This window comes from Nematostella vectensis, chromosome 11 (assembly GCF_932526225.1).
Source record: "Nematostella vectensis chromosome 11, jaNemVect1.1, whole genome shotgun sequence".
Lineage (NCBI taxonomy): Eukaryota > Metazoa > Cnidaria > Anthozoa > Actiniaria > Edwardsiidae > Nematostella > Nematostella vectensis.
In genome coordinates this window covers 10,294,016-10,317,612 of record NC_064044.1, presented here as the reverse complement: position 1 = coordinate 10,317,612, position 23,597 = coordinate 10,294,016, and the positions used below count along the sequence as shown (strand labels likewise).

At 38.3% G+C, this 23,597-nt stretch overlaps 1 protein-coding gene across 2 annotated transcripts; it reads right to left on the bottom strand.

Annotated features, from left to right (window-relative positions):
• Positions 1-5,367: 5,367 nt before the first annotated feature.
• Positions 5,368-22,893, bottom strand: LOC125573583 (sushi, von Willebrand factor type A, EGF and pentraxin domain-containing protein 1-like). 2 transcript variants are annotated; one of them, XM_048734142.1, is made up of 9 exons: positions 21,402-21,485; positions 21,248-21,294; positions 20,002-20,061; positions 19,826-19,867; positions 11,374-11,737; positions 9,569-9,701; positions 9,207-9,323; positions 8,524-8,767; positions 5,368-6,037 (listed from the first exon to the last, which is right to left on the bottom strand). In XM_048734142.1, the coding sequence occupies exons 4-9, from the start codon at positions 19,849-19,851 to the stop codon at positions 5,644-5,646; spliced, it is 1,278 nt and encodes a 425-aa protein (XP_048590099.1). In that variant the 5' UTR covers positions 19,852-19,867; positions 20,002-20,061; positions 21,248-21,294; positions 21,402-21,485; the 3' UTR covers positions 5,368-5,643. The 2 variants fall into 2 exon arrangements, with proteins under 2 accessions (XP_048590099.1, XP_048590100.1); XM_048734143.1 differs by lacking the exons at positions 21,248-21,294; positions 21,402-21,485 and adding an exon at positions 22,814-22,893.
• Positions 22,894-23,597: the final 704 nt, after the last annotated feature.

The following is a 23,597-nucleotide window of genomic DNA, read 5'->3' as shown; positions in this document are numbered from 1 at the left end:
GAAGACCAATAACGTTTTCCTAATAATGTGTCAACGATCTTCCTAATAGAGGCAATTAATACCACCTTAACGAATAAACGCAAACACACCACATTATTCGGACAATAATTCGGATAGATTGTGCAACTCAAGTTACTCATCCACGTATGAAATCGTTTAGGTACCCCCTATTTCACCTTCGATTGGAACTAGTCGGCTAGCTAATGTTTGAAAATAAGTGCTAAACTTTTCGATTTTGTTGCAGTCCTTAAGAAACTGCCATCGAGCACATCCATATCGTAATAGGATGATCCATTGTGTGAAATCCCCTAAAAAAAGAGCAGAATTGGAAGAATTGTTTAAGATAACATATAGATTTTGGCACTGCCTGAAGGCGGAGCCAGCATACATTCAATTTGAGCCATATTTTTTTTGCTTAATCTAGAAAAGAATTTTGGGTGTTCCAGAAAGTATAATCGAAGAATTGAAATTAAATGATAGATTCTTACAGAAAATGTGTGCTTTTTTATTTTCTTCAACATTTATATCATCCGTGAATCAATTGCATGAGAGGAAAAAACGTACATACTATATACTCATTTAATATGTGGGACTAATAATGAGAGTACAGCTAGATGTTGATATTTGCAAATATCATGGGAAGTGTGGCAAGGGGTGGGGGATTGAACAGTTAAACTGTTTCAAAACAAAACAAAGATCGTTTTGCTAAATAGTAGCTTATATCATTTTGTATATCATTTTCACATTTTAAAGCAAAGAAGAAACAAAATTCTTTTTGATTGAGAAAACGGACAATCAATCGGAAAATATTAACACATGCTTTTTCTATCCTTACTTGAGGTCTAGAAAATATCAACACAAGGAGTAGTTTTCAGACCAGCTCCGACGAAAAGCTAATGAAATAAAAGTCCTACTTACCTTCTTTTTTTCTAACTCATCGTTTGTCCTCTTCCGTCAATCGTTTGAACCTCTTTATATTATTAAAAAGTGTATCGATTTTCTTTCTTGATTTTAACAATGATGCAAAACACGGCCAACAATATATTCTCTGTGTCGGCCGCGAGTTGGAAGAGCGAAAACGCGCGAAAAATTAGACGCGCGTGTCCCGTGCTGTTTTGACAACTAAGAAGTTGAGGCTATCATATCGCATGGATGATGGGAGTGACCGGTTCATTGCTTTTGTTTCCAGGACCCTAAACACAGCTGTAATGAAGTATTTACAGCTAGATAAAGAAGACTCAAGGAGTAACTACGCAGCTGCTTTGTCTCCTATTATCTTTGTTCTACAAAGGCGTTCTTTTGTCTCTATTCTTCTCGTTCTTTGTGTCGAGGTGCGGATATTTTTCATTTGCCCAATCAAATTGCAGCTTGTAAGAGCTGCGTACTGACCCAACTCAAGTGTGATGTTCGGATTAAAGAAGGTCCATAAGTACCTGAATAGACGTCACCTCACTCACAATACTGAATTTTTTTTAGCGAAAACATAAATCAAGTGCCGAACACTGCATTACCAAGTGTACTTAGTTGGCCAGTGACCTTACGCGGTTATGGATATGACATCGTATACAAGTCAGGTAATGTCATGGTAATTCTGGCACATCTCTTCATTCTGGCCAGCTGTTCTACCCGTGCTTACCAAGGTGTCTGCAGAGGAAATCGTGTTTCTGCTGGACGAAGTCGATGCTTCGCCTGTTACCACAGCTGAGGTTCGTAATTGGACACATTAAGACCCGGTCCTGACAAATGGTAAGGAGTATTTGCTGCGAGCGCGGGTGGTCAACAAGCTTAAAGACACTGAAGTCCTGCAGTGTACAAACCAAGGTAAGAAGAGCGAAGTGTTCAAGATGGCCGCATACTACGAGGAGCTAAAGTCTTACCCCCATCTCCCCCCGCCCCTACCAGGTTCGGCAGTGCGTACTGGAAGAGTCTCATGAAACACACATCCTGTAAAACGTCGCATGAAGGCGCCAGCGATGCCTGGTTACCCTCCATCGACAAAGAGAGTCCATGGTGAAAAGCCAGATCAAGCAGAAAGCCCCTGCATCAGCCCCCTACCACCCCTGGGAGTGGCCGCACAAGCCCTGGGTGAGAGTCCACATAGATTACTGTGGGCCTTTCATGTGAAAGATACTACCAAAGGGATTGAATCTCACATAATGGCAAGTATCACCACAGGCAGTACTATCAAGTTTTTTATCTTTATGAGACAAAATGATATACACAAAACCACTGCTTCTTATCATCCTGCTTCCGATGGTCTAACTAAGGCAAGCAGTTGATCGTAAGTTGTTAATTGAAGGTGGCTAGACATACAATGGAAACTTTTTGCTTCCGTTATCGAGTGAAACCCCACACAACCACAGGGAAGTCAAAAGAGGGAATGTTTAAGCGGCGCAAATCGAGCCCTCATTTTGATTTGCTACACCCCAAATTACAAAGGTGAATGAAAGAGCAACACAATGGTCTTTGCAATGTTGGACTTTTTAAGGTTATGATCCTGATCATTTTAGGAACTTTTGGTATGGTCCCAAGAGGTTGGCTTGAATAATCAAAATTATTACCATCACAGAATCATGGATTGAGGGGATAATGGATAAAGAAAACCTTGGATGGAGGGCATAATGGATGGAGGGATAATGGATTAAGAAGACCTTGGATGGAGGTGATCATGGATAAAGAAGACCTTGGATGGAGGGCATAATGGATGGAGGGATAATGGATTAAGAAGACCTTGGATGGAGGGGATCATGGATTCTGAAATAAAAAATCATGACCGAGTTTACACATTCAATACTTTAGCAGATAGTGGATAATTAAAGGTATTTAAGCAAGGGGGGATGTTAGGCTATAGACATGGTGGTATGGGCCGATGTGTGCTATGGGTGGCTGGTTGTACTTGGTAATAGACGAAGTAGTATGGTTGCTGGCTGGTAATAGACGAAGTAGTATAGCTGGTTGGCTGGTTGCTAGCAGGTAATAGATAAAGTAGTATGACTATAAATTTACAAAGAGTGGGGTATTATAGACAACTTTATATTCTTTTTTGCACTCGTTACAAATCTATAATCAAACTAAAGGGCCCAAATCTATAATCAAACTAGAGAGCCCAAAATTACATACCCCATAACACCAAGGTTGAAAACCTTCAAACTATACCTGATCCTCAATTCCTAATCCTTTTTATACATTTTTACCAATTAACTCATTAGATACTAAAAACGAATTTTTGATAAATGAAATCCTTTTTCTCTTATCCATCTTTCATCTCTAGCAAACATGCATATATTTTGAAATCCTTTTCATACATTTTACCAATTAAATCATTATATACTAAAAACAAATTTTTGATAAATGAAATCCTTTTTCTCTTAATCCATCTTTCATCTCTAGCAAACATCTATATAATTTTGAAATACAATATTCAAAACCCCTTTCCCCTCTGTCATTACTTCATATGAGTAGCTCTCTTGAAACATGCTCATGAATAAGTAAAAGCTAATCAGCCATGAATAGGGCCAAGCCATTGAACAAATGCATAGAACAATTTACAAGAAAAAAAAAACATCCTTTTATTTACCCCTAAGCTTACATGCATTTTTTTGTTTAAAGATACAGAATAAATATTTAAAAGGCTACTGGCACCTGAAAAAACTTAAGGGAAAACGAGGACAGATGCCAGAAAAATAGGTACAATGTGCAGTAGGTCAGGACATACACACACACTAAGACTATCTACATTTGCTGATGACAGTTCATGCCAGCAATGTGTTGTTACCTATGCAAATCAATGCACATGAGAATAATACAATCAGTTTACTGGTTGGATTGGAAATTATGAGGGGGTGGGGGTTCAAACGCCCAGGAATTTCCAGGGTGGAGAGGGATAAAATGCCCTTTTTCCTTAACAGTTACTGTATTTAGTTTTTTTCCAGGGGGTTGGAAATTCCAGAGGGGTGGGGGGGGGGTCATACCTCCGACCCCCTCAATAGGGGGGTATGGATATTATCTGGAACTACACAATATGAATTTTTAATCTAATAATAAATCCTAAAGCTAATATAGCAGGGATGGCTGCAAAATTGGTATACGGCTGCTTCTTACTATGGGAAAATACGATAAAATAAGGTTGTATCTTCTCTATGTTCTTTTGTCTGTATATATGTATTTTTAATAATTTGAATGGCTTATCATGTTAAATATATTGGATTCACACTAATGTAAAAGTCTTTAAATGGTAACAATAAACTAATCTGTCTGTCTGTCAATAATTTTGCTTTTATTCATTCAGATTTTAGGGGAATTATCAACACCGCAAGAGAATATTATGTTGGCTATAGGAAAGGAATGAGGGTTGATTGAATATAATTATACTAAACAATAAAAGAATATGAAAAACATTAATTTACATTTGCTTTCAGCTAGCCTACATAATGAATCTGGCTTAATTTCTTGCTCTATTTACCTGAGGAAAAAAAGATATCCTTGTCATTTCATATCTATACCTCAGCTATAAAGATATCCTTGCATTTCATAGCTATACCAGCTATATTATGTCATGTACCTAGTCAACCTTTTATCTAATAACAGCTTGGTATAAAAGAGACAAGAAAACAAAAACGAATTAACTTAATAGGTACCAAAGTATATTTCTATGCCTATGGGGCTCCGCGCGCGGCCGCGCTGGCTTCGCTACAAAAAAAAAACGAGCACATCGTGTTGAGTTTGGTGAGTTTTAATATCTTCATGCGTTTCTGTGCTAGTATTGGCAATTATAATAAAAAATACAACATAAAGCGTCAAATACAACCCACGTGTCGTTATTCCAACACTTTTTTTTTACAAATCCTTCATTTTTCGCATGCATCCATGTCATTCGATGATGAGTTTAGAATTGATTCCCTTTCTACAGCACGAAAAAAGACATACGTCGAAGCATGCACAATATTTACATGTATTCGGCATTCTACGTTGTATGTCCTTAAAGCCTCCCCGTCTCCTTAAAGACCGTCGACCTGACTTGCGTGACACATGTCTTGCGTGACACCTGGCTTGCGTGACACGTGGTTACGTAGGCTATGAATCCCATGCAAATGAGATGTTCCTTTCTGTTATGAAATAAATCGGCTTGAATTATGGTGAAAATAAAAACTTGTTACGATAAAATGCCTGGATTCTATTTAATAAATAAAACAATGCAATCTTAAAGTCATAAAAGTATTAAAAGCAAAATTTAAACAACATTGTCACGCAAGTCGGATCAACTAATGCCTGGTGCACACTAGTGACATAATGACATAATGACATAGGCGCGTGCACCCTTATGTTCATATGTTCTAGTGTGAATGGTTCGACATTTTGCCAAAAGCCCAACATAACGACATGAAAATAACGACATAAAAAAAAACTTGTTTTTTCGTTATGTCGGGCTTAAAAGAGTGCGCGCGCCTATGTTGTTATGTCACTGGTGTGCACTAGGCATAACTTTAAACACGAACTCGCACTTTAAAAGGGACTTGCCTTAGGCAAGCTGTCTTTCGTCATTTGACGTCAGATAATCAAATGTTTGGTTCCTAGAGGAGGAAATCCTGAACGCCCATTTCTCGTATTGAGAACAGTGCATTGTCAATCAAACCGTTTTGACGTTTAAGGGCATGTTAGTGCGCATTGTGGTTGTATGTTGCCCAATAGCGTTTTACCGGTAATTGTCCCCCATGACAAGGATGGGTTGCCGTCAACTGAGCCTGTACACCCTTGCTGGTACACTTCGCCCCTATGCCAATCACCTAGTGCATTTGCCCAGATATTTAGGTTCGCCATGTAGCCGTAGAACAGCTTCGAAGAGTCAAAGTTTCCCCCTACAGATCCCTGATGTTGGCCAATCACTAAGATACTACCATCCGGGCGTAAGGAAGAGATACCTGAAACTACTTTCTCCTCTTGTAAGACATTATTCTTGTAAACTTGGAACTTGCCATCTCTATAATAAAACACTAGATGCTGCCAAGTGTTGTCACGGGTAAAGCCCGATGCGAGTGACCTGAAACAATTAAAAAGAATATGCACATTTAACTGGTGGGCAGGCATGGGTTGGTAGTAAAAAGCGGAAATGTATTAGCCAGAACGTATTTCAAAAATTACATCCTGCAGTTTTATCGCCATCCTAGTTGCAAAATGATTAATTACCAACTAATTAATCATTATTTCTAGCGAGTCATCACAAAACGCAGCCGGTAGTTGTTTTGGTGATACATACTGTTCCACGCTGCAAGTTGACAAAATAGCTTAGAAAACACATAGTACCTACTGAGTAGAGCACTGCTATCTGCCGGGTTTAAGGAAGCGATAACTGAAGCTGCTTTCCCCCCATGTAAGACATTGTTCTTGTAAACTTGGAACTTTTTATTTCCATACAAAAACACTAGATGCTGCCTTGGTGTTGTCTCGGGTAAAGCCCGATGCGAGTGACCTGAAAGTAGCTTTTTTACTTTATTGCTAATATAATTATCTGTATGCCCTAATGAAGAGAAGCGACCAGTTGGTATGCACAAGTTTCTTTTTTAGGGTAGCAATTTTTGGTCGTGCGGGGAGTATGAACAATGGACTCGGAGATGTATGGAGGAATTGGAACAATAAGCTCGGAGGTGTATGGAGGAGTAAGAACAATAAGCTCGGAGGTGTATGGAGGAGTAAGAACAATAGACTCGGAGGTGTATGGAGGAGTAAGAACAATAGACTCGGAGGTGTATGGAGGAGTAAGAACAATAGACTCGGAGGTGTATGGAGGAGTAAGAACAATAGACTCGGAGGTGTATGGAGGAGTAAGAACAATAGACTCGGAGGTGTATGGAGGAGTAAGAACAATAGACTCGGAGGTGTATGGAGGAGTAAGAACAATAGACTCGGAGGTGTATGGAGGAGTAAAAACAATAGACTCGGAGGTGTATGGAGGAGTAAGAACAATAGACTCTGAGGTGTATGGAGGAGTAAGAACAATAGACTCGGAGGTGTATGGAGGAATAAGAACAATAGACTCGGAGGTGTATGGAGAAGTAAGAACAATAGACTCGGAGGTGTATGGAGGAGTTAGAACAATAAGCTTGGAGGTGTATGGAGGAGTAAGAACAATAGACTCGGAGGTGTATGGAGGAGTAAGAACAATAAACTCGGAGGTGTATGGAGGAGTAAGAACAATAGACTCGGAGGTGTATGGAGGAATAAGAACAATAGACTCGGAGTTGTATGGAGGAGTAAGAACAATAGACTCGGAGGTGTATGGAGGAGTTAGAACAATAAGCTTGTAGACGTATGGAGGAGTAAGAACAATAGACTCGGAGGTGTATGGAGGAGTAAGAACAATAAACTCGGAGGTGTATGGAGGAGTGAGAACAATAGACTCGGAGGTGTATGGAGGAATAAGAACAATAGACTCGGAGGTGTATGGAGGAGTAAGAACAATAGACTCGGAGGTGTATGGAGGAGTTAGAACAATAAGCTTGTAGACGTATGGAGGAGTAAGAACAATAGACTCGGAGGTGTATGGAGGAGTGAGAACAATAGACTCGGAGGTGTATGGAGGAATAAGAACAATAGACTCGGAGGTGTATGGAGGAGTAAGAACAATAAGCTCGGAGGTGTATGGAGGAGTAAGAACAATAGACTCGGAGGTGTATGGAGGAGTAAGAACAATAAGCTCGGAGGTGTATGGAGGAGTTAGAACAATAGACTCGGAGGTGTATGGAGGAGTAAGAACAATAGACTCGGAGGTGTATGGAGGAGTAAGAACAATAGACTCAGAGGTGTATGGAGGAGTAAGAACAATAGACTCGGAGGTGTATGGAGGAGTAAGAACAATAGACTCGGAGGTGTATGGAGGAGTAAGAACAATAGACTCAGAGGTGTATGGAGGAGTAAGAACAATAAAGACTTGAATTGAGTTCACTCCTGCGAGATCATTCTTCCTACTCCTCCGATCTCCTCTCATTCCTTTGTTCCCCGGGGGTTGCCATGGCTATTGGCTTTTATCGGGATTCAATATTACCGAGGGATAATAGCCCTGGGTCTATTTTATTTCAGCAAAATGTAATCAATTTTCAGTAGCCATTTCGTTCAAACGATGTAAAACAGAAGCCTATTATCTTTATCTCTCGTCACTTTTTCTAAGCATTTCAAGGTATATGCGGTTTTTTTTATTTATTGATTACTTGACCATGCAGCGTAACCAAAGACCATTTTTGTAGAATATTTCTTCAACAGAGCCCTGTTAAACTGTCTAGGCAACGGCAGCAAGAAAAGGGAACAAGCGACAGCGTTTTGTTTAAGTGTCGTAAAAATTGGCCTCCGACTAATCAAAGTCCGTTTGCTCCATTTGCAAATCAACCCTTGCATGACGGAAACATATTTGCAGTTTAAACTTCTCTAGACTTATCTTTGGGCACCGCGTCGACGGTATAAACATATATTACATTAAACCCCTCCCCTCTATCCCCCTGACACAAAGCGCACCATTGGGGGGTGTGTACTTACGCTCCTGCTCCAGCAAACTTGATCTCCGCGACACCATCCTTCTTAATACCGATTGATAGTGCTTCCACGTTCGAGGCCGTTGCGTAAGAGAGTATCACAGCGGGGTCAATATCGTCATCTGCATCCATTTTCAGCCACACTGATACTGAAAAAATAGCAAACCAACCAAACGGCTGGTCGAGTTGGATATAGTTGGATGTACTTTTGGTTGTGAAGTGCAATACGCATCCAACACCAGATGTCACTTGAAAACAATAGGAATAATAGTGATTAGTGCAGTAAGAACCTCATTATATAAGAACCTTTTTAATTATTCTCAGGGAAAACATGGGAACAATACTTGCATTAATACTTTTTTTTACTTTATATGATAATAATAAATAATCATACTGTTCTTGGTGTGTCATCAATGGAAAAGAAAAAAAGGTAAAAGGACATTTTTGTGTACTCTCAGCATCTTGGATGTGTTTAAAATTTGTTCAAAACTTCTGTATATATCTTCCTTTTATACACACAAGAAAATAACTAGAAAAATAAATTTGCATTCACGAGTTGGCTCACAGAGCCCTTTTATTTATCTTGCAACTATTTGACTTCTCCTTTAATGTTTCTAACGACTACTCCTACAAACGTACCTATTGCGCGTCTAAAGGGAATCAACAAAGCGTATTACTACAACTAACCTGTCTCGCAGTTTTTGCCTGTAAACCCAGGTACACATGCGCACGTGTACCCGTTGTCTTCGTCCTTGCACGTCCCACTGTTCTTGCATGGACTGCTCTGACATTCATTATCATGATCTATGAAAAAAGAAATGTTTTGTATTTTAAAAGAGGTTATAACACGCAAGCAAAGTTTCTGTGAATATTTATAGAACGGCTGAAGATCAATATTTTCGATGCTGAAAGTCGTGATACTCGATCTTTCGCTGCACTGAAACGCATGCTCCCCAGGCTATACACATCATTATATCACTGACTAAATCTGCTTGATTGCAGTAAATGCAAATAGTTCAAGTTGGCCAAAGAAGGGTAGCTGTACTAACTTTCACACTTGTCTCCAGAAAAGCCTTCCGGACAAAGACATCTTGGGACGAGAGTTTTGCAGTCAATCTCACATGTGCCTCCATTTGAACAAGTAAACGAACCATCTTTACAGGCTTGTAAGCTTAGTGTGAACTGTAATATAAACAGGCAATGATTAGGCATGATGTAGCAAAACTAGACAAAATACTGATCGTCTTTTTATACTGGCACGTATATTCTCAGCAGCAACTAAATATGATATATTCTTGTATCGTTGTTAGCGCACGCCGCACGACAAGCCTCTTGCTATATCAATCAATAGATCGTGTTGGATTTTTATGGCCACCTTTAGTGACGTTTAATTACTTTGTCAATTTAAAGCCTAACAAATTAATTTGCTAATTGTACTGATTGATAACGACTAGGTGGGGGCAAATTTAGCCAAGAGCCAAAACCTGAGGCCAACCCCACCGAGGCCGTGCGCGCGCTTCAACGGCAACAACAACACCAACAAACTATAATGGTCAATGTCGATAAAAGATTTAATATACTAATGAAATACTAAAGACAACACACCAGGCCAGTCTCCTAGTCTGACGAGAGTAAATCTATTGTCCCTTTTGAAAGGCGATCATGACCAATTAGGTGTCATGGTTACCAGCCCCTGAATGACATGCCTTTTTCGGCTGCCAAACTGGCCGCCCCGATGCGAAAAGAGTGCGATTTATAGCTTGAACTATCTAGCCCGCAAAATGTGAGAGCTGTTTGAAAAATTCGGTTTTTACTGGCGAGTGGTTGGTGGAAAAAAAGCGGGGAACTATCCGTCCCCTGTAGCTCGCACCAACGAAGGAAAAAAGCGACGGGGCAATATTGTTGTGCGGGCTCGCGTTGAATAATGATCGAAACAGGCCGCCTTTTTATGTTGCGTTTGTAACCAGTGATAACAATTTTCCCTGCCCGCACCTGGTCATTCGATTTAGGAAAGACAGTGTTTGTTGGTGACAACGGAACATCGCAGATCGGGGGTCTTGGCGGTCAATTATCCGACTCAAAAGAAACCATAAAATGTTACCATAAACATTGTTTGGCACAGTAGGCGTTAGTAAGCTGAAGTGATTGTCTCATTTAGTCAAGAGCACACCACGAGCCCCCCTTACTGAAACACGTTAAAATGGCATATTTCGTCGTTTGAATATGTTCTGATGCCAAAAATATCCATTTTAAAAATTTCTTGGAAGAAATGATATATTCCTTTTCCCAGGAGGGACTCTATCGCCCTATCCAGAATGGTTGTTTTGAACATTGTCACGTTTATATGCTATTTACTAGGACTATCACGTTAATGACCCTTGGAAATATTGGGTAATTAACTTAGTCAGCTTAAATAGAACCTTTTTTCCATTGGCTAATTTAAGTCCATAGGGACTTTATATTAAAGTACGAAAAATCCAGAATGGTCCTTTTAAGTGCTGGCTCCAGTCACGATAGGGCGATACAGGGACCAATTCTTTTTTTCCGGCCAGCAGTGGTTAGGCATTTTAGCAAATGAATAATTTTCCGTATAAATGATCGGGACGATTTTTTTCCCAACGCTCCAGCGCCCCTTAAAATATTCCCAGTACAACTAGTTTGACCCAGCAACCGATGGGTCTAACATCTTCCCAGCCAGCAGAAAAAGGGCTGCGGAACAGATATTTTGCGGAACAGATCCGTTTTGTGCCCTTGTTTAGTGCCGCGATCAAAACAAACCTCATTTTAAACTTTTCATTTTAAACTCATCTTAAACGAGTAATCAATGCTTATCTACAAATCGCATAAAACGTACCTGAGCGGATCTTAACTGTGAGTATATCCATCCTTTTTTCCTTTTAAACTCTGGGTTTTTGGGATTTGCGTCGGCCAACATCTCGACTCCGTATGTGTTCAATTCGCAGGCCCCTCCTTCCGGTCGAGACACTTCGTAGTTCACCGATATACACCAGTCTTGCTGCAGACACCGCTGACTACATGACATCTGACTTTGGCCCTGAAGACGCTTTTTCACATGCTTGCTCTGTAGGGCAAGGTCAACTTGAGTTATGCGCGCGCCTGCTGAATGGATGGACGCTGGACAGTAGGATTCGTGGCTTGATGCTGCTACGGCAACAAGACAGTTGAAGTAAAACACCAGGCTTCTGACCTTCATTTTGCTGTAAAAGAATCGTATAGTCTTTTAAAAGAATGGCATAAGACAATGATTTGATGATATTAACCACCAGACATAGCATAGATTTTAACTTACTATTTTTGTGGTCAAGACGGATAATCCTACAATAAACTGCTCATGTTGATAAGAATTGTGTGCAGAACGCAGTCACGCAGTCGCGAAGGCACAAACATTTTGCTCGGAAGAATAAATCCAGTACACGCTTTTATTTAATGAGAACCTTTTTATAAGAACATCCAGCTATTTAAAGAGCATTGTATATAGGGGGTCCGAGGACATGCTCCTCTGTAAAACCAATTTCAAACATCTAAAATGCTAGAAATTGTTCAACCTAAATACATTAATCCATGGCAACCCGGTCAATGCTGTATGAGTACGATAACCAACAGCTAGCAACAATGACCAAGCTGAAACTAAATGGATGGAATAACCCTAATCTAACATTGGAGACAAAGACGTAGGTCTGTCTATGAGAGATATTCTGCGAGTGTCGTTAATCCAACTCTCTATCATGAAGACAGTACAAGGGAGACTTGCTTGGATACAGGTTAACGCCTGATGATTCTCAATTTAGAAGCGTAGTGGGGGAGCTATGTGACGGATGAGGGGTTCGTATTCGCGCAATTACTTAGAGAGCCATGCAATAGAATCGACGTAGTCACCAGAAACAGATGCGTTTATAGAAGGGTTGAGAAGGTTTATAGCGGAGCCAGCGGCCGCGCGCGGAGCCCCATAGGCATAGAGAAATAGTCTATAACTAGGCGACTGAGTCTTTGTGGTCAATGACGTCATTGTCACAAGCTGCCAGCCAGCCAGCCGCGATCTGCCCCGGCCCAGGTCTCTAGGGCGCGCAAAACAATATGGCGGCCACTAGAGTTTTTCTAACCTAAAAAACACAAAAACTGACTGCAAATAAGCCAAGAGTTGTTTTGTTTTCAAACTTTTTACACCTTTTTTATTGTTTCAAATTTATATATTAAGTACTTACCTCAGCGACTAAAACTTAAATTCTAGGCTGTATTAATCAAATTCGATCTCTAAAATCTGCCATTCATCATCTATCATAGGAAAATAATAACTATTCACGAGATTGTGGACCTCATCACAAGCCTAATTTTTTTAATGTTCATACATTCTCTGTATTCACCCGCATTGGCTCTCTTGTTTTGTTTGTTTTTTTTCTTCACATATTTACTCAATTTCACCCGTTTTTACAAGACGTCTGTCCAAGTTGGGTTGACAGCTATGAAATACTAGAAATAAAACCAAAAGGGATTTTTAATTCATTTCCATGAATGATTGGTCAAATTCTCACAAAGATGAACAATGCTAAAATAAATTGAGAGCTTTTTTCCTAAAACCCTATTTATTAATAATTTGTGAAAAACAACATATATTTGAAAAACACTTGAAATTTAAATCGACTATTCTGGAATTCTGGTTTGATTCTAAAAAAGCTACACATGCAGTTACTAGGACCTTGTGGATCCGTTATTACCTAAAAAATATGCCTTGTTTTTATACCACCTGACAATATTTTGAATAACCCTGGGTACCTCAATGTTTCTTACAAAACCTAAAAACTTTTTGTTTTCTCATATCTCACATATCTATATAATTGTACCCCAAAGTGGTCCCAAAGTAAAATTTAGGTTTCAAAGGCAGCCAAGACAGCTTTTCTGAAGAGGAGCAATTTGCTTGAAAGCTATAGTTTTTTCCCTCTACAGTTTTCCTATTAAAGCTCTTTCAGCCTCATATATTCATTTATGCTATGGGTATTATTGTAGAAAATTTTAGTTGAGACTATTGAGACAGTTTTAGGTTTTATGAATTAGGTTTTTGTAGTATAATATTTGTATTGTTTGTAAGGAAATTTTAAGTTTTCTCTTAAATGCTTTTCTCCAAATTTTTTAAGTTGAATTTAAGCCAGAGATTCTTAAAACAAGCTGAGACACTGAAAACATGCTGCTGGCTCAGAGGCATGACTCAGGGCAGGATGTACATATTAGGCATTTGTATTTAATGTAGGTCACCAAAAATAAGCACATTTAAAGTACTAAAAAGTAAGATAACTTTTTACAAATAGAAAAATTTTACTAAATAATGAATCAACGTTAAAAAGTAAAACCTAGTTTTTTTCGCAAGTTAGTCTGACAGGTTCTTGTATAATGTGCGTTTAATGAAATTTAGGCTATTTAGGTTCATAAATAGTCTCTCGCCTTTTTTATAAATATATGATTACAATGAGTTATGGTCAAGCAATTGATGTAGATAAGTTAATAATAAAAAACAGGTCTTCTATGTGATCCCTTAAGATCATGTTTAAAACTATTTAGAAATCAATTTTCATATGTTAAGCCAGTAAATTCATATTTTATTAAGCAAATTAATACAATTAACAATTGTAGGCTAAATAGATGCTCTAATTTGATAATTTTAGGCTAACAGGATCATTCTAGGTTCTTATATGTGGTTCTTAACTTTATAATAAAATAAGGTCAGAATTGTTTTGATAAATTAGAGTGGTTTGGATCCACACTTAGCAAAGTTACATTCTAAAGCAAGAAAGAGAAGGTTAATAAAGATATTTTTCCAATATTTGCATTTTGTAAACCCTACACAAGAAAAAAAAATTATAAATCCCTATCCTGGAAAATTCATTAAGGTAATTAAAAAAAAAGGAATTGGGACAGTACAGGCAGTGACTTTTACGTCAAATCCACTACGATAGTGTGATTTGCTGATATACTTATTAATGTATAGGAATGTGATATGTATTTGTTTATTGTTTTTAATATTGAAGATAACAAAATAGCACCCATTCTTCTAGGAGGAATTTTAATTGATCCTCATTTTTATAATAAATATTACCTACTTACCTGATAATCAAAGTATCAATTAATTTTAATAATTTTGCTGTATCAGTTGTCTATCAAGTATTATTATTATACTAAGAGCTCAACCCCTTCGGTTTTCCTTTATAGTTCTTTGTAATTTCAATAAAATCTTAAATAACATTTTTGTTCTAGGTATTCCCTAGGAGGATTGGGAGGACACCACTTTAAATAATAATTGCAGTTTTGGAAAACATGCAATCTTTATATGTTTCACATAGGTTGCTTTTTTTGTGAGTGATGGAACATGATGCATAATGAAAGTGGAGGGGATGGGGTTCTACTTTAAGTGTATGCTAAAAAATCATACTGGCTCCGCTTTTAGGGAGTGCCTAAATCTAAATATTAAGAAAAAGAGGAATCACTACTGGGAGCGGATGAAATGAAAGTAGTGTGCGAGCCGAGCCATTCAGCATCACGACGAATTAGCTGGGTATCTGAAGAGCCAGGAAGAAATGGTTAGAAGATTTTAAAGAAGTTGAGTACTTTGAGATCAGGAATATCAAAGAAAAGTGAGAGCAATGAAGATTTTTGTAAGATATATAAAGAAAGAAACAGAAATAGAGAGACTATAACGAGAAACCTAACAGAACCGACACCATTCAAGGATGATTGAAAAAAAAAAAACTGAACAATCATTTCCTACCGAAGAAAAATAAACACCACGCAAGATATGCTTTTAACAAACAGAAGATAGAGAAGAATGATAGTATTGTCGCATATACAGCCAGAATGCGATACCAAGCACCTAATTCAGACGATTATTACAGATGGAGATAAAAAGAGCTGATAAAAAGAGCCATAGAGAAGAGATGGAGCATAACGGAATTCGTGGGGAACGCCGGGCAAAAGGAGGAAATGAATAAGCAGGTGAGAGATATGAAAGTGGAGCTCAAAGTGAACAAGATTCAACCACAAAAGAAATAGCCTCGTTGCGGGCGGTACTCGGTGTTATTATCGCGGAAAACCCTCTCCGTTCGGTGATCGGGCGCGATCTTGTATTAACGCAAGCAGGCTACAAAAGAAACCTTAAACTAAGAAACCTTCACCATAACAGAAACGTGCAAAGGTGAGGAAAAACGACAGAAACAAGTGTGACTACTGTTGGAAGACTGATCCGCACAAGCTTGGGAAGTACTATAATGCCTATAGCTATAATGCCTATTAACGCGGCTTATAATACAAGATTGCACCCGATCACCGAACGGAGAGGGTTTTCCGCGATAATAACACCCGCCTGCAAGCAGGCTACAAAAGAAACCCTTACCATAACAGAAAGGTGCAGAGGTGAGGAAAAACTACAGAAACAAGTGTGACTACTTTTGGAAGACTGTTGCGCACAAGCTTGGAAAGTACTATAGCCTATGGCAAACGATGCCTAAATTGTGGCTAAAAACAACCATTTTGCAGCCTTAACTGCAAGTCAGAAAGCGGGACAGAAGACAAACGTACAAGAACATTTAAGCTTATCCATCAAGTCAGCCTTGAACCAAAGCATGGTGATTCTAGCAGTGGATCGGATAGTGAATCTGGTGTTATCGTCCAAGCACCTTTCCACCTGTTTCATGTAAAGAAAGTAATATCAGGCGATCCCAAGGGTACTGTATCAGTGAGACCCGGGGACGTGAATGCACATGTTCAACCCGATAGTGGAGTGTCAACCTAATGGACGAGTACAAAACAAGGCGCTTTTCCACCGCTTTGAAGAGATTTAAGATTTGAGAGAATGCAAAAAGACCCTGAAGACCATCCAGACCAACTTTCAAGTGTGAATGGAAATTCAAGTCACCATTTGGAACAAGATCCGTGGAGTGAAGACTCGCTCCGTGGTGATAAGAGAAAAAAATGGATTCGCCACTACTCATAGGAAAAAAAACTGAACGAGCTTGGAATGTTGAAGATTGATCCAGATGGGGGCATCAGAGAACCCAATAATCTAATGATTAACACGGTGAAGCAAGCAACATAGAGTGAAGAAATTGCTGGACAGTTCAAGCTGAAAATGGATTAAAAAGCAAATCCGGAAGCACAGCGGCCAAGGAACTTTGACTACTACTTTATTTGCAACAACTCCTCAAGAAATGTCTCAACCAGGGAATACAACAGGGCATTTTTGAACCGGTTCCAACTGGAGAACCTTATTACCAACATCGGACAAGGATGCGGGGATGCCCCCGCGAATAGAGAAATGTGTAATGGAAAAGCAAGATGATGACACCGAGCTGATTATCGAGTCAGGGAAAGACAATGAAGACCCAGTAGATTACATTTCCGACAGTCCCGGAGACTGTGGGTGCCAGCACAGAGAAGATCATTAAATGGACCGTAGATGGAGAGCACGCTGTAGTGCTAGCAAGAATTAGAGATACTAGAAGATAAAAACAGAAACTGGCAGAGAGAATAGCAAGAGGTAACTGGGAGAAGTTCAGAAGGACATACAGCCATATTGCTATGTGAGCCATGAACACTTCAGAAGGACATACAGCCATACTGCTATGTGAGCCATGAACACTAAGTCGCACAAGGATTGATATTCCGTAAAGAAAGAATCGTACTTCCAGAAGTACTACAGAGAACGATTGTCAAAGTCGGGCACAAAATGGCAAGACGAATACCATGGAAATTCTGAGAGAGAAGTATTGGTTCACAAACAAGAACAGCATGATAGATACAGCAGCCGACCAGTGCCAAATAGCAACCAAAAGCTACAAGAAAGAACCTATTAAGCCAACACAAATCCATACTAAACGTTGGAGACCGTCAACAGATTTCTTCGAACCAGACGGACAATACAACCTTGTGGTTATAGACAAAAGGAGCAGATACCCAGTAGTGGAGAAAGTGCCGAGCGAAAGTCTGGACGAGTCAGAAAAGGGAAGAACATCTTTGCAGCATTCGTGACACCCAAGAGGGTAGAAAGCGATAATTGACCACCATTTAATTAAAGGACTATGAGGATTTTGGAAAGGAGGAAGGGTTCGATCCCCATAGGATAACACCAGGGCATCCAAGAAGAAATGGAGAAAGCGAGAAGTTCGTGCAAACACTAAACAAATACGAACGGATAGCAAGCCTTGAAGGCAAGGACAAGTACGGGAGTCAAGGCCATCCTCAACATGCTAGTAGCATACAGAACAACACCCCACCCTGCTACGGGAGTACACCTTATGAACCATGCGAGTTTTAAGTGTTTGAACCAAGCCAGATTACACACCAACAAGGAGAACGACGGAGGAGAAAGCGATAGACGCCAAAGACGAAAAATACAAGCAGTATATGAAGGCAAACAGAAAGAACAGAAAATACGAAGGGTCACAGTTCATTGGCCTCAAGGCTAATTATCTCAAGGATTGTATTACCTAAATCAAGAGACTTTCTGTTGGTATTCATTGCACCTTTAGGATAAAACCTGTAGCTTTCAGACCGATCAAGTAATGATTCATCAAGCAAAATGGTTGCCTGGAGTTAAAGTCGTTGAAGTTGAATCACATCATAGTGCTTCTCAAAACAACGACGATGAACGATGAATAAAGCCAAGGAAAAATTTGGGTTTTCTATTTGTCTTTTTTTAGGCCGGTTTAAATTTAATTCTATTTAAATCTTGCACGGTCTTGATTATTATATATTTTTTTTCGGTAAGCAAGTTCTCACATTACCAGTTGGCCGCGCGCGGTTTCTTGTTTTCCCGCCTTTATGAAATCGGTAGACAAGTTAAGGTAATTCCCTTGAAATAAAACTTTGCATAAACAATATTGAAGTTAAGGGCTTTCAAAATATTTAATAAAAAAATTGGGGTAACCGACCTCGTTTCACAACAGAGGGGCGTAGAGATGACGCGTTTTTACTGATCGAGCGAGGGAAAAGCACTCTTAGTTTTCAAAAATAGTGCCTATAGTGTTTAGAAAATTAAGTTCTGTTTGTCGAGCTGCCAAAATCCAATCCCCAAACAATAACCCGTAGTAGCTAGCGTTCAAAACAAATCACATTTAAGAGATCAAACTAAAAGACACTGTTTTCGCTACTAATTATACAGTAAAAAAGCGCCATTTTGAAGTATTTTACGGCTTTTAAGAGAAAATAAACAAACTTCTACAAGCCAACTTTTTTCTTCTTTAAGTATATCATTTTTTCGTATATATTTAACTATTTGAACAAATAAATAATGGGGGTAACCGACTTCCTTTTTCTGTAAAAGCGATTTTAAGTAAAAAAAACGCGTCTTTTGCTTTTTTTTCTTATACAACTGTGGCGCACGCGCACTAAACACCAGAAAATTCGAACAAACAGCGCGCGCCACTATGCGCAGAAGGGGTGCGCAGTGCAATTCGCGCAAAAACGGAAGTAGTTGATTTGTTTTTCTCGTCGCAAATAATAAATAAAAATAATAATAAATAAAAACCAAAGCCCTCGATCTGATATTCCTCCGTACAGACCTCGCACTCGGTTAATAATACTTTAATCCTGCTGTTAAAATATGGTTCAATGCCAAAAATCATTACATAACTTTTGATAGCGTTTGGAATGTTGGACCGGAATCAAACTAAGCGTAGAAAAAGCAAAAGCCAACATTATCTGTACCTTCAGTAACAATTCAACACATATTTTATTTACGACTATTTTAAAATGAATCTTCGGGATTTATAGTGACGTCTTATAGAGTCATCAAGAATAAATTTATTTGCATAATTATGTACATCATATAAATCTAGAAATTAGTTGTTATATCATGTTGTTTGTCCAGTTGTTATATCATGTTGTTTGTATGTGAATGAAAGACAAAAAACAAAAATAATAATAAAATGTAAATGAGATGCTTTTGGGAAAAAAATGAAAATAGGGCCAACTCATTGTGCAGCTGAGAAAATTCGGCAAATTTGTTTGCCGCGCTTTTGGCCGACTCTCCATAGCAGTGTTCGCAGGAAAAAGAATTTTGACATCATGTGGTTTTTTTTTACCATAAAGTATTTTTCACAAATTTAACTGCAGTTCCAAACATAAAATTTTAAAAGGACACACTTAAGATACATTTTTCTTTCTTCAAGTGTCTAAGTGCTTAGAGATTATAAAACAAAATTGGAACAAATTATGTAAGAAAGTTCACTTAATTTGTACGGATAGATTTGTATATGCGTGCATAACGGTATGTTCATAACTTCTTATGCTAATTTTGTACTTACCAGAAAAGAACTTCGAGAATCGACATTCACTTGAAAACCATGCTACCAATAGAATTTGATAAAAAATTAGCAAACTTACTTTATCACAATTTAAAAAAGCATCCGTTTCGCTAATAGCGGTAGCCTATCAATTCGAAATCGGTTTGCAGTTACATTTCTGTATAACGATTACTTACCTTATGTTTCAACGATCTTTTCTGCTCCTTTTCGCCTCAGACTGCTAAATCTAACGTTCACTGCGAATGAGCAAACAGGAGGATTTCATTTCATTAATACCGAAGACCAATAACGTTTTCCTAATAGAGGCAATTAAGACCACCTTGACGAATAAACGCAAACACACCACATTTTGCACTGCTACACCTACACACATTTGATTTATCGGATTGTTTTGTGTAGACAACTATACCTTATTTTAAACTAAGCACTGTGAATAATTTGTATTTCAAAGTGTACACCGTTTTCAAAATTCCTTATTTTGACCAATATGGCATAAATTGATGAGTTGCTCATATCGGAGGAGATTCGCACCATCTGGAAATGGGATACAATGAATTTTAATAATTGCTCCGTTGGATCATCGACTGATGAGGTTGGAAACGCAACACAAACAAAATCAAGGTTCGCACTTAATTCGGATGGATTGTGCAACTCAAGTAACTCATCCACAGATGAAATCGTTTAGGTACTCCCTACTTCACCTTCAGTTGGAACTAAACGGCTAGCTTTGTTAATTGGAATTGCAGAATTTGTTAACTGCCCGCTATTTCGATTTTCCGATGAACCATTAATCGCGCCCATCTTCCTTTGGAGCTCGTCAACCACGCAATTCCAGATTTAAAAATAAAGCTTTTATCGATCAAAATGTTATTGTCCAAATAGGATTTACCAGACTGTCAAGGCACATTTACTGCTACGAATACATTAATGTTATCTTTTCGTTTTCGCTTTTTTGTATAAGTTGATGTCTTTTTAAGTCATTCGAGAATTGACCTGAAATTTTACTCGATCACTAACTTTTTTGTTTTCCTTTTTTCGCGAAAGGGATGGATTCTAGATTACTTACAAATGGAATTTTTTGTCACATCCGTGAGCAATTGACCATATTCTGATCACATTGCAAAAAAAAAATATAATACGTAGAATGCCTTAAATTCTTTTTCAATAAAACTGAGGTTTCTGTGTGGATACTTCAAAAAGCACTTGTTTAGTTGTGCTAGGAGAATCTGAAATGCCTGAATGATCACACATTTTTGTTTGCTTGTTTGTTCAAAAAGCTTTTTTGCCTGCAAAGGCCACCTATTCACATTTTTCAAAACTAAATTTACTCAAAAGCATGTCGTGTTTATCTAGCAGCCCGAAAGTTGTTATTGGGGGTGTGTTCATAACTTCTTAGTAAATTTACGCTAATTTTGTACTTACGCGAAAATAACTTCGAGAATTGAGATTCCCTTGTAAAGCAATAGAATCTGATGAAAAATTAGCAAACTTACTTAAAAAACATGTTTCGCGAATAGTGGTAGCCTATCGATTCGAAATCGGTTTGCAGTTACATTTCTGTATAACGATTACTAACCTTATGTTTCAACGATATTTTCTGCTCCTTTTCGCCTCAGACTGCTACATCTAACGTTAACTGCGAATGAGCAAATAGACGAGGATTTCCTTTCATTAATACCGAAGACCAATAACGTTTCCCTAATAGAGGCAATTAATACCACCTTGCCGAGTAACGCAAACACACCAAATTTTGCACTCTGCTACCACTTTTTTACATTTGATTTATCGGATTGTTTCGTGTAGACAAGTGTACCTTATTTTAAACTAAGCACTGTGAATTATTTTTTATTCCGAAGTGTGCACTGTTTTTCAACATCCCTTATTTCGACCAATATAGCATAAAATGACTTCCCCATACCGGGAGAAGAGGTGATCGTCACCATCTGGGAATGGGATACAATGAATTTCAATCATTGCTCAGTTGGATTTGGACATCGCCTCGTGAGGTTGGAAACGCAATTACAAACAAAATCAAGGTTCGCACTTAATTCGGATGGATTGTGTAATTCAAGTAACTCATCCACAGATGAAATCGTTTAGGTACCCCCTACTTCACCTTTGGTTGGAACTAAACGGCTAGCTTTGTTAATTGGAATTGCAGAATTTGTTAACTACCCGCTATTTCGCTTTTCCGATGTAGCATTTAAATCGCGCCCATCTTTCTTAGGAGCTCGTCAACCACGCAATTCTAGATTTAAAAATAAAGCTTTTATTGATCAAAATGTTATTGTCCAAAAAGGATTTACCAGACTGTCAAGGCACATTTACTGCTAAGAATACATTAATGTTGTTATCTTTTCGTTTTCGCTCTTTTTGTAGAAGTTGATGTCTTTTTAAGTCAATCGAGAATTTACCTGAAATTTTACTCAATCACTAACTTTTATGTTTTCCTTTTTCGCGAAAGGGATGGATTATAGATTACTTACAAATGGAATTTTTTGTCACATCCGTGAGCAATTGACAATACTCTTATCACATTGCAATAAATGATATAATTCGTAGAATGCCTCAAACTCTTCTGCAATAAAACTGAGGTTTCTGTATGGATACTTCAAAAAGCACTTGTTTAACTGTGCTAGGATAATCTGAAATACTTGAATGATCACCATTTTTGTTTGCTTGTTTGTTCAAAAAGCTTTTTTACCCTGACAAGGCCACCTATTCACTATTTTCAAAACTAAATTTACTCAAACCAACTCGTGTTTATCTAGCAGCCCAAAAGTTGTTATTGGGGGTGTGTTCATAACGTCTTAGTAAATTTACGCTAATTTTGTACTTACGCGAAAATAACTTCGAGAATTGAGATTCCCTGATGAAAAATCTGATGAAAAATTGGCAAACTAACTTCAAAAACATGTTTCGCGAATAGTGGTAGCCTATCGATTCGGAATCGGTTTGCAGTTACATTTCTGTATAACTATTACTTACCTTATGTTTCAACGATCTTTTCTGCTCCTTTTCGCCTCAGACTGCTAAATCTAACGTTCACTGCGAATGAGCAAATAGACGAAGATTTCACTTCATGAATACCGAAGACCAATAACGTTTTCCTGATAGAAGCAATTAATACCACCTTGACGAGTAAACGCAAAAACACTACATTTTGCACTGCTACACCTACACACATTTGATTTATCGGATTGTTTTGTGTAGACAACTATACCTTATTTTAAACTAAGCACTGTGAATAATTTGTATTTCACAGTGTACACCGTTTTCAAAATTCCTTATTTTGACCAATATGGCATAAATTGATGAGTTGCTCATATCGGAGGGGATTCGCACCATCTGGAAATGGGATACAATGGATTTTAATCATTGCTCAGTTGGATCATCGCCTGATGAGGTTGGAAAGGCAATTACAAACAAAATCAAGGTTCGCACAATAATTCGGATGGATTGTGCAATTCAAGTAACTCATCCACAGATGAAATCGTTTAGGTACCCCCTACTTCACCTTCGGCTGGATCTAAACGGCTAGCTTTGTTAATTGGAATTGTAGCTATTTCGCTTTTCCGATGATGCATTAATCGCGCCCATCTTTCTTAGGAGCTCGTCAACCACGCAATTCCAGATTTAAAAATAAAGCTTTTATTGATCAAAATGAGATTGGCCAAATAGGATTTACCAGACTGTCAAGGCACATTTCTTGCTACGAATACATTAATGTTGTTATCTTTTCGTTTTCGCTTTTTTGAAGTAGTTGATGTCT